This window comes from Melospiza georgiana, chromosome 5 (assembly GCF_028018845.1).
Source record: "Melospiza georgiana isolate bMelGeo1 chromosome 5, bMelGeo1.pri, whole genome shotgun sequence".
In the NCBI taxonomy this organism is placed as follows: Eukaryota; Metazoa; Chordata; class Aves; order Passeriformes; family Passerellidae; genus Melospiza; species Melospiza georgiana.
Window position 1 is genome coordinate 57,649,064 of NC_080434.1, and position 12,424 is coordinate 57,661,487.

General features: G+C 41.9%; 1 protein-coding gene across 1 annotated transcript; it reads left to right on the forward strand.

Moving 5' to 3' along the window:
* Window positions 1-9,093: 9,093 nt before the first annotated feature.
* CYTL1 (cytokine like 1) lies at window positions 9,094-11,823 on the forward strand. The gene is made up of 4 exons (XM_058024840.1): window positions 9,094-9,340; window positions 9,447-9,491; window positions 10,843-10,971; window positions 11,158-11,823. Exons 1-4 carry the CDS (start codon window positions 9,125-9,127, stop codon window positions 11,239-11,241), a joined length of 474 nt encoding a protein of 157 aa, XP_057880823.1. The 5' UTR covers window positions 9,094-9,124; the 3' UTR covers window positions 11,242-11,823.
* Window positions 11,824-12,424: the final 601 nt, after the last annotated feature.

Here is a 12,424-nt window from a genome sequence, read left to right on the forward strand (position 1 = left end):
CTATGGGTGGCCAAAAGTGGCCAACATGCCAGATGAGCAGATCCCTGCATTTATACTGACACCAGTATCTCCTTGTCCCTGCTGGCTGTAACTCCTCTGACACATCCTAAGATTAAATTCACCTATTTCATGGCAATTCTAACGAGTGGCTAGCATTTATCCCATGATTAATGAGCAAGTATGTAGTAATTAACTTGGCACCCTTTTTTTTACATCCTCCATAGTCAACATATAATGAGTTCTTGCACTACAGTAGAAATTTTATGTGAAATCTCATAGAAAAACACATAGTGTTATTGGATTTGATTCTTTCCATTAATCCAGTCTCTAGCTATCTGCTTTTATTTCTGATCATTTATGTTGATACAGACTCCTAAATGTTGACATTAGGTCAGTGGAAGGGTGTATGGTTATACTTGCCACAAAGATAGATTGTGAGTAATACAGATTAAAACTTCAGCTGTGTGTCTTTGTATTACCAGGAAGTCATTATTTCACACAAGCTGCTTGGTTATAAGGTGATGAGTACATTAAGTCTGGATAATTTAAGACAAACAGACATGGTTTTCCTTTAGTATTTCCTCAAGATTACTGGAGAATTGGGAATGCTCTTTCCCTCTTGTGCACTCACTCCTGCTTTTACCCTTTTTGGGCTATTTATCTGAGAAACAAAGAACATTTAAATTTTCCCTGCAGACTTTAGCGTGACTTCACTCTTATGTACTCTATATATATGTATATCAGAAGGACACTTTACATTTCAAAAGCAACAGTTCTCAGTTTTTTGAAGACAGCTGCTTATTTCAAGAGAGCTTCTCATTTGCAAGGGTAGCCTCAGCTCTCAGCAAGAAAGATCACTGCAGTGATATAACTAACTCTCATTGCTGATAAGATTGCTTTTAGCCCAAATGCAGTTTGCCTAGTTTTCAGCTTGGGAAACTTCTCTAAATTCTCCAGTGACTTTGCCAGCTAGACAACGACAGCATCAGAGTGTGAATCACACCATTTCAATGGGCTGATTGTGAAATAAATATGAACAGGAACAGCAGGGGGTAGCTTTTCTTTAGCAGTCACAATTTCCTTTTCACTATATGCCCTTAAAATGCCCAGGCAGACCATTAGCAGAGGGAAAGATTGATAGAATTGCATTTACATCTTAAATCAGGCCAAGTTCTCTCTTCCCTAGCCACAACCTTTCCAAAACATCAAACAAACAAACAAAACAAAACAAGAAAAGCTGCAGCCAAATAGGAAGGAGGAAAATAAATGTAAATTTGATTAGCCTTCCAATGGAAATTAGCTTAATGGTCCAAAATTAAAGGTGTAGATGTTCAAGACTTTGGCTGGTTCTACTCATGAAAGATATGTCTCTCCAACTAGAGTGATTCTTCATTCAAAATATTTCTCTTTGTGCCATCCCTCAGTGCTTTCCTCACTACATTACCCATCTGTAATGTTGTCTCACTCTTGTGTCACTACTTCTTGTTTCTTTCAGGAATAATTATAAACCAAAAGTTTATAAAGCTGTGAGAGTAAGTAGCCACTTCTGCTGAGGAAGGCCCCTGAGGCAGCCTTGGCTCTGCCACCACCCAGCTGGTGACCATGGGCACACATCCCTGGCCTGGCACCTGCTGCCCTGGGCTCCCCACGGCACTGCTCATCTCAGGGCTGGCTTAACCCAGAGCTGGGCTCTCTCTGGGAAGCTGCCTGAGAACAGCCCTGCAGCCAGGAGGGGCCTGTCCAGCACCTCATCCCTGCAAATGTTCTCAAAACTACCTGTGAGGATGACAGGGTGTTGAAGATTGTAATGCAAGATGTTTTCGATTACCATCTGCAAGGCAGATTACCTTTGTCAAGTGGGCAGTTTGCCTTATCTCTCTCTTTGAGTGACCACAATCACTCCTCCCTCAGGAGGGGACATCAGATAACAGAATATTGAATGTCACTGCATGACTGATTGTGGAGCATCCCATTGTGAGATGCTCCACCCAGAGGGAGGAGCCAAGCATTCCTAACTGGATATAATCCAGAGGTTTTTGAAACATCCACATTGGCTTTTCTCCACTGGATTCCCCAGAGGAATAGTAGTTGTCTCTTCTTCCACAGGATCTTCAGAGGAAGAATACGTCCTTCTCTACAGATCCCCCTTGCTCCAACAGAACCACACCTGGCCCTTCAGGAGGACTGCAGCCACATTTCCAATTGGACTGCCACCAACACCCTGACCCACAGGGCGTCAGGTTGGGTTCTGACTCTGTCAGTTCTGTTCTAGTGTACTGCATTGTTTTATTTTGTCCTTTATTTTTTTTCTTTTCCCTATTAAAGAACAGTTATTTTTTGCTCTCATATTTTTTGCCTGAGAGCGCCTTAATTTAAAATTTATAGCAATGTGGAGGGGCGTGGAGGGTTTACATTCTCCATTTCAGGGGAGGCTCCTGCCTTCCTTAGCAGACTCCTGTCTTTCCAAACCAAGACACAAGGCAATCTCTGGGTGTACCCACCACAATCTCCAGCAAGACCCACCACAAGCCGCAGTCTTATTCTCATAGCAAACTATCAGCTGTACCATGTATGTATGCAGCTACATTCCTTGTATCCTCAACTCATTCTCTCCTTAGTCATCCCACTTCAACAATACCAAACTAAAACCATACTTGTAGGGACACTTAGTCAATATGTGATTCAGAAGCAAAAGAGATCCTTTTTCTGTTTTATTTTTATCAAAAGAATTTAAAACAGAAATGCTGTTCAGGTTTAGGTGGCAATTGCATCTAAAACACAGTCTGTTGTTAACACTAGTTTCTGACACTGTCTGGTATTTATTTTTCATTTGTTTCAAGGCAAGCTGGCAGAACAAAAATACAATTACTAAGTTTATGGATTTCTTTTTTAATAAAATGTACCTCCATTCATTTTCATCACTTCTGGATATTAGCAAGTAGAATAGATCCTCAGCTATCCCCCTCTATTTTATACATTCATATTCCTTAGAAGAGCATTTTAGCTGTACAAGGTATTTGTCACATCAACATCATTTGGTTTCAAGGGACTGACAAAGCTCTGAATCTGTGTTGTGTCACCAACTCACAGGCCTCCAAAGGTTTCTCTGTGAGAAACAAGAAAAATTGTGACTGATTTACTCTTACTTCAGCTTCAGGGCTTTTGTGCTGCTAAGGCCAACTGAACTGAACAAGTCTTAATCTAAAGTGAGAATGTGGATCCACAGGAGTCTGTGACTTGTGTTACTGATTTCAGAAATGGCAGGATTTCTTCCACTATGCTTAGTTATAAAACCTGAAAGCCGTGTTCAGGAAGAAAGCAGAACTAGGAAACCTGATGTATTGTGTGGACTTGTACTTTGCCTTCTCAGCCAGCTGAGACGAGAATTTATGTTACCTTGCAATTGCTGGGAGTACTGTTTGTATCCAGAAATACACACAACAACACAAGCTATGACATTTGCAGTTTTCTAGGCAAGAAAAAGTAGAAAACTGTGCCTGCTAGCATGCTAAGCAGCTACTGAAAAGCTCTTGTGTAGGCAGTGATACAGCAAAGTCTCTTTGGATTCTTGTTTGGCTTGGACTGGATTGTTATACAGAGCTGCACTTTCAGTCTCATCAATTATTTCCTTCAGTGACATAATTGTTCTGAAAGGTGCTGCAACACCAGTCCTAAAAATTATAGTCCCTCATCTCCTTGCATATTAACCACAGTGCAGACAAGAGCTCCTTGGAGGGACAGCAGAGAGCTTAGACAGACCCTGCATTTTTCAACATCTGAATTCCCCAGGGGGCTCGTATCAGGGACAAATTTGGTAGATGAATACATTTCTTTCTATCACCTCCAGTACACTCCTTGGTGGCTGACATAATTTTTCATCAGGAGGGTAATCAGGGAGGGTGGGAAGCTGACCAGCAATGATAAGACCGGGAGCTATGTGCCACATTTGCTTGTGAGAGAGAGAGAGAGAAGGATAGAAAGCAAGGCACAGCAGGAAAGTGTGAATAACTTGAAATACTGCTGCTGTAAACATGAGCAAGGCTCCCTCCTTGAAACCCTGCTATTGTAACCCTGACTGCAGTGTTAATAAAGAATGGTGTTAGCTTGGGGTAGCTCACACAGGAGTGGTCCCAAAGCCCAGGCAGGGTCCAGACAAGGCACTTGTGTGTTCCTAGACAAGGCAGCTCTGCCATGGCCAGGGAGAGAGGCAGGCTGAAAGCACCACTGTTATTTCACTGGAGAGGTCTGCAAGTTACTCCAACCTAAAATTGACTTTTCTTAGCGAGGCGGTGAAGGCTTAAGCCTCTAAATCCTGCATTACTTGAATCAATAGGCCTTGCAGTCACTGAAAAGAGTATCCCTGACAAGGCTAAACCACATAATCTCCGTCTCCCTGGCGCTGATGGCCGAGTTCCCACAGTGTCTCTGGGAAATACCATTATCCCATCATGGAGACAGCAGCTAGCACAGAGACAAGCCAGGCAATGCCTGCACTGCAGTGACAGACACTGGTGTGGACATCTCTGTGCTGTCCTGGGCTCTGCCATCCTCCAGAGCACCCTGTGCCCTCTGGGTGCTGCTGCTGCCCAAGCCCCTGCTCTGCTGCAAATGTGGGCTGGACACTGCCTGCAGAGAGGGCTGGTCAGCACAGACTGTGCAAATGTAACCGGTCTGAGGCAGCACAGGGAAGTGATTCCTGTTCTCAGCCCTGCTAGGCTGTCCTGTCTCTGCCCTGGCCCACAGGACTCCCCATTTCCTTACTCAGTGATGTTTTCCTTCAGGGAATGTACCAGTGCAAGGTTTGTGCTAGCAAGACCAACAGATTTCAGGGCACCTACTTTCTTTTTCTGACCCAGATGGCTTTACCTGCTTCTACAACTATTTTATGTAAGAAAAGGCTATTGGGCAGTAGCATTAGTTTCCTCAATATATATGTAAATTTTTTAAAATAACAATAACAGGAAAGAAAAAAGAAGCCTCTGCCACTAAGGAAAAAGGACTTTTGCTTAATTATCATGGGGAAAGGGCATTGCAGCACCAGCCCAGAAACAGCTCTGAGACCCTGCCTGCCTTGCCCACTGCTCACAGCTTGGCCACACCACACAGATCACCAGCAGAATCTTACTGCTGTCAAGGAAGAGAAAACAAAACAATGGATGGGGTGAACCCCAGCTTCAAATGCAGGCCCACAGTGCTGCCACATCAGGCTTCCCTCTGTGCCAGGAAAATGCCAGTGCTGTGCACCAGCACCCGCAGATTCAGGAAAATGTGAGGTTGCACAAACTCTGCACTGAATTCCAGCTGATGTTTATGGAAAGCCTCAGCAAAGTGCGCTGTTGTACAGCAAGGAAAAACATGACAAACAGATGAGACCTTACCAAAAGGCCAAGTTTTCCAAAAAGTCTTGTCCTGCAGAGCAGTTAATCCCTGCTCTGAAGCAAGAAGTGACACCTTCACCACAGCAAACAGCTGAGTCACTTTGGGCTTTGAGGTGCTGCTTAAATACACGGGGCTTTCTCTGTTTTACTCTTTTTATGTTCTACCTTTCCTATTTTTCAATATAATCAGAAATTCATTTCATGAGGTGTCTCATGACAGCCTCCAACAATCTTAAAATCAACATTTTCATTAAGGAGTTGGATTTTGGTATTAAGAAATCAGCAACTTGCAAGGGCTTCTAACAAAAGTTGGCGGACACCCTGGTAGACTGCTCAAACATGGGAGGAATTTCTGGCTGCATAGTGAGTCCCTAGACTTTTAGAATAATATTATTGGTTGAGTTTTCAGTAAATTGGAAGCAAAAAGACAACACAGTCAAATTTTTCTTTTAATAAAAATATGTCATTTTTAATAAAAATGATAGTTATGTCATTGTAGGCTTCTAAGTTTCTTCTCAGCCCATGTGTCTGCTTTTGCTATGGAATATTCCTGATATAAGAGTAAATAAGTGCACTGTGAAGAGCACTCAGAGATGTGGTGACACCATCAGCCTCAAGGGTTGAGGCAAAACTTTGAGAGTGGTCCCGTGCCCTTGAAGCCCCATGCTCACTGGAAGAAGAGCATGATAAAGATGTGTCTGTGCTGGAGATATCCCCAGAGTGATGGTTGTAACAAATATGGAGACACTGACTGATTCCTGCTGTGCTCCCCGCTAATGCCAGCCTGAGCATTGTCCCATGGACTGGAAGGGCTGTAAACAGCAGCTTCTCCATAGAGGCAATCCTTAGGCAAATTTTGACTATCATATATTTTGATCCTTTCCCCCTTCCCCCCCCCTCATAGCTCTAAATTCCATTTCCATGTCTGTTTTGAATATTGCCTGTAAGAGGCTATTAGCCTTTGTGAAGAACAGCTTGTGTTTCCCTGTTAAAGACCTTCTCTGCCCAAGGCGGGGAATGCACCAGAATTAATAAGGGGCTTTGCATAAGTGACTGGATAAAAACAGTCACTGAAAAGATTCTGGAGGGCTTTGGTAGCTGTGTATCTGGCTCACAGATGTGCCAGGTGCCCCAGACTGAAAGGACTCCCAGTGCCTGGTGTCACTTACAAGTTCTCCTGAAGACACCTCTGAGCTTCTTAGAGAAAGAAGAAATTATTTACTCATACCTGGACCATAAATGGAATGCACTCAGAGATCAAGGATAATCTTGCTGATGAGCTACAAATAGAAATAACTGAGAAGAAAGTATTTGTCTTTGTTTAACTGAGTTGCAGATTCTGCATGCTGAGATAGGCAGTAGTGCTGATGAGATACTGGATATTGGATAATACTCATTTGGGTCAGAGTCAGCTATGCAAGTAAATCTGGCCCAGGGAAAAGATGTGGGTGAGGAAATTAAATTCCAGTACTTTGTGTTTTTTCAGAGAAAAAAAACCCTACTGTTTCTGAGGGTAGTTGAGCAAAACTCTCACAGCAAATTGTCTCAGCAATTTTTCCCCTTAACAAAATAGCTATTTGTGGTAGGGTTTTGTTGTGGGGTGGGTTTTTTTTTGTGTTTTTGTTTGGTTTTGGTTTTTGTTTGCTTGTTTTGGGTTTTTTGTTTGCTTGTTTTGTTGGTGCTTTGGGTTTGGTTGGGTTTTGGGCAGGGGGGGTTTGATGGGTTTTTTGGTTTTTTGGTTTTTTTGTGTTTTTTTTTTTGTTGTTGTTGTTGTTGGTTGGTTGGTTGGTTGGTTGGTTGGTTGGTTGGTTGGTATTTTTTATTTTTTTAATTTGATTAAGTGTTTTGGTGAAGCCTGTATCCAGTCTTTGCTTTCCTAAGTCATCCTTGGCAGCAGCTGGGTTGCTGACTAGTAGTACTGGGAGACCATTTATGCTGTTCAGAAAACTGCTGTTCTGGCAGAGCAGAACATTTTAGCAGCTTGCCAAACATGACTGTGATAGAAGGATAATATTTCACTCCTACCTTCAGCTATTCTTTACAATCACAGCAATGAGATGGTGATTTAGAGTCTGTTTCTTCCCCTGCAAGGCTCCCAGGCAGTAGGATCCTTTCCTTGGACATGTTTACATTGATGATCTGGCTGCTTGGGACCCTCTCAAAAGCCTACCTGTCTCCCTCTGGCCTCTTCACTGTCTTGTCCAGACAACTCTTCCCAAAAATAGAATCCAACACTCCTAAAATTCCCACAGCCAGGACTCCCAACTTTTCTTTCCTCTCCAAGGATCCACCACTTTAACATTCAGGAGCACATGCTGTTACTAAACCAGCTGGTTTTTATGAAGGCAAAGAAGTGCATAACAAGACAGTAATATACAGCTCTGTTCTCCTGCTTCCCCCAGATGTTTTGATGCATTTAACTCAGAGTTCTCTGTAACATATAGAGTATGTTTTTTCTCCAAAACTAGTTTTACCACCTTAAAATGAATCTTCCTGGTGTACTACAATGTCAGGGGACTGCAGTACTTCATCAGATACTTTTTTGTTTTAGTTAATACCATATTAAAATCTGAATTTAAAAATTTGGGGGTGGCATAACTTTCAAAATAACCAGTTCTTCATTCAAGGGTACCTCCATTTTACGGGACAATTAACATATAAAACAACATATGTTCAGCTTCAGGCTTGTATCCCAGCATCTGGATTTCTCAGCTCCGTCTGGAATCTAATAAAAGAACAAAGCCTCATAAATTCAAGCCAGAAAGCAAAATAACTTTTATACTTTTATCAAAGCCATATAGAGAAGTATTCACTTTGCTTGAGACTACAAATATATATGTACATGGGTCTTCCAAAGCAGCCATCACAAGCACTACTGTTTGATTGACAAATTGGGAATAATAGAATCATAGAATGGCTTGTTTTGGAAGCAACTTTAAAAATAATCTTGTTCCAACCACACTGTCACAAATGGGGACACCTTTCACCAGACCAGGTTGCTTGCTCAGAATGCAACCCAACCCAGCCTTCAACAATTCTGCAGATGGGGCATCCGCAAATTCTAGAGGTAACCTGTTCCAGTGTCTTACCAACCTCACAGGAAAGAATTCCTTCCCAATATCTAGCCTAAACCTACTCATTTTCAGTTTGAAGCCAGTCCTTGTGGTGTCACTCCCGATCCTTGTAAAAAGTTCCTCTCTATATTTCTTCTAGGCTTCCTTCAAGTACTGGAAGGCTGTAATTAGGTCACCCTGATGTTTTCTCTTCTCCAGGCATAAAAATTCCAATTCTGTTAGCCTTTCATCATAGGAGAGCGGCTCCATCCCTTTAATCAACTTGATGGCCTCCTCTGGACTCACTGCAACAGGTCTGTGTCCTTCCTGTGCTGGGGAAGTTTGCTTTTTGGAAGGATTTCTCTCATTCTGCAGCCAATTCAGGGAAGTGACAGAATTAGCACCTATGACACTTTGAGAACCCAGTGCTTTTCCTTACACGTATTTCTGTTGTTTGAGGTGCTCACTAGGTTGTTTTCCTTCTGGAAAGAAAAGAGCCAGTGGCGTTTGTTTTGGTTACCCTCATTCCCTCTTTCCCTGCTCTGGGCAGGAGAGCTCTTGCAGCTCTGCCTCACAGGCTGGCAGGAAATTCAAGACGGCAGTGAGCCGCTGCTCGGACCACCCCCAGGCTTTTCTTCCTGTTGATGCAGGAGACTATTTAATTGAGGGCTGATTTGTCCAGCTTACTCATTGATGCTCAGCAGTACCTACCTAACCAGGGGGAGTGATTTTTTCCCTCCCTCCCTTCCTCCTCTTTTGGACAAGCTGCCCACCATGAAGATGCTGCTGCTGCTGGTTGCTCTGCTCTCCGCTGCCAGCACAGCCCCTCCGACCTGCTACTCCAGGGTGCTGTCTCTGAGCAAGGAGATCACTGAGTCCTTCAGGCAGCTGCAGACCTCCACAACTGTGGTGAGCCCACCTCAAACCTGCTCCTGCACAGACGCTGCAGGTTGCCACTTTTGAGAGCGATTTCTCTCCAAACAAAATCTCAGTGAGCTTTTCCTCCTTCCCGCAGGACTCGTGCGTGGGGACGCTGCCCAGGCTGTACTTGGACATACACGTAAGTCTGCACACTTTTCTTACTGTTGTGCAGGAAAAGCAGTCAATGAAAAGTGAGAATAACTCTTAATATTATACCTCAGAGGAGTGATTTAAAAGGATATTTAAAAGTTTAATTAACTAGGTAGATGAGTAACAAAAAAAAAAGTTAGTTTGAATCTTATTATTATCCCAATGGACTTTCTGAGATTTTACTTGATTAAAAATTTTAAAATTAGGAAATTAATGTTTTTTAAGTTATTACCATATGCACACAATTAATTTACTGTGACAGAGCCTTTTCAGAAGTTAAGTAAGTGCAAACAAAACTTTGAATAATAGTGTAAAAGAAGAAATTTAGAATTAACTTTCTTCACTCAATAAATCTACATCATTTTATATCCTGAGTGATTTTTGGCCGTTAGTTTTAATAAAAAGCAATGCAGGAATACCTTGCTGGCTTTTTCTCTTTTAAAGAGCTACTTGTTAAATACAGAAAGAAAAAGTGTTCCTGAGGATATGGAAGTGTGATACTGAGGGAAAAAACAAACCAGTAGTTGTCTCCCGGCTAAGAAAAAATAACCTGCACACACAGTTAGTATCCTAGTGTTCTGCAGTGGGGTATTTGATACATTTTGCTTCTTTGTCCAGTGTTCAACAGAGTAGATAAAAAATAGAAAATATCAGACAAAACAAATTTCTGACACATTTTTTCATAAGCAACTACACCAAGTCTCGTAATTCAGGACTCTCTAGATCCCAATTCCAGAGCTGCCAGTGTCTCACATCATGGCAAAGACCAAGGAATGTGATTCCAGTGCCTCAGTTTCCCTGGCTTTAAAGCAAAAGCTGGAATATTTATTTGCCCGCTTCACAAGGACATTGTGAAATTCATGTTGTCTGTGGTTTAGTTTGATAACACAAAGTCTGAGGTAAAAATTGCTTTGAAAAAATCAGGATTGGTCACAGTTCCTCCTATTGTACAGGAACAGAGGAATCAGTCTGTGAGACCTTGATAATCTCTTCATCTCCTAAATCAGGTGCTCTCTAAAAAGTGAGAGAGTGCACCTATTCTGTAGAATACTCCACCTACTATGGGAGCAGATTTGATTGCCTTGGAGCTGCTGCATGTGAGAAATTAGCTGGCAGACTAAGACTGTATACATGCAATTTTCCAAGCACTTATTTGGACCAAACATCTTTGTTATAAAATACTAATGATTAATTTGCCTGACTAAAGGTTGCATAGATTACATGTGCATAGAGGTAGGAATTCAAGGTTCCCACACAGCAGTAAGAATTTTGGAAGTGGTGGGCTTAACATAAATCTGTGTTGTGCAGGGTTACACAGACCTCTTTTGCGTGCTTTGCAGAATTACTGTGTGCTGGCAAAGCTCCGTGACTTTGTGGCCTACCCTGGCTGTGACAGAGTGCCTGAGGTGAATGAGCTGAAGGAAAAAGCCCGTAGCCTGTACACCATCCTGATCTCCTACTGCAGGAGGGTAGGTTAAGATGCACCAACAGGGACAGAGTCCCTGCTTTTAGCCCTGCCTGTCTCCACACCGTCCCCTGACCACCAAAACTCAGCCCCTGGCTTCTCACTGCGCTGTCTTCTGCCTTCCTCCTTATAAATCTTACTCTTTTTTTTTTTTTTTTTTTTGTTGTTGTTTTGTTTTTTGTTTCTCCAGGACCTGGTGTTCCTCACTGATGACTGTAATGCTCTGGAAATTCCTCTTTCACCTCCCATTGAACACTCCATCACCGAGAGCTAAAAGACACTTAACCCAAAAGTTTTACCTGGGAAAGTTTCAAGGAGACCAAAAGTATCAAAATATGTATATGCAGCCTGTAGCATTAACAACTAAGATATTTTTCAAGCACACTAGCAATATAATCTCAGACCTACCCATTTTTCTCTGCCTTGGCAGGAAATGAATTGCATGCCTTGCATACCTACTGAGCTGCTAGGGAACCTACCATTAGGGAGCAGTTTTTCGTTTGGCAAGGTACAACATTGCAGCTCAGCCAAATGTATAAAGTATGTTTTGTTTAAACATCAGAAACTAGATTTTTTTTTTATTTTTACTCTTTTATGAATAACTAGACTCATATATATATATACTCTCTCTTGACTTGGCTGTTTTTCTTGTATTAGATGGGCATGGAAGGGACCATATTTGTTTTTCTTAGAATGTTTGATAGAAGGAGAGTAATGCTGTACTGACAGATTTCTCTGCCTGTATAGCTCATATGTATATATATATATCTTGATAGTTTTTGATGTATTTGTGAGAATAGAGGTGAAAGAAACATGTCTCTGTGGAAAACTAAATAAAAACAATCTTCTAATCCAAGATGCTTGTGTTGCAATATGTCTTTCAAGATCAAGCTGAAAGTGTCACTCTTATAAACTTACTTTTCACAGTCACTTGCAAGTTTTTTTTCCCAGCATAACCTTTTTTTCCATAGCAATGCAAACTTTGTTGTGCCTGCATGCTTTGACACAAGTAGTAAGTTTCTACTAGTAGAATTTTTCTATACTAGAAACAATTTGTTTGATGAAATTAGTGCTTTGTTTTTAATAGTATTTCTGGGTTGTGAGATAAATTCTGAGCCAGAGGCTCAGAAAGCCTATAAAATTTCAGACAGTTTTTTGAAACATAACCCATATAGTTGAGCCAGCAGGATTAATAAAATTTCCAGACAGTAACTCCAAAGTCATGGGTGTCTTCAGCATGTGCAGCACATGAGACCTTCACAACCAACAGGTCTTTGGCGTCAAGAATAGAAAATATCTTCCCCACATTCTTGGAAGTAGCTGCTGTTACCTCAGAGAATCCCTTCCTTTCCCCAGTGCAAGTAATTCCTCTCTCTCCAGAATGGTATTTGTTGACCATTCATCTACAGCACCATCAGCCCTGGTGGCTTAGTCAGTGGTCTCACCATGTTTCATAA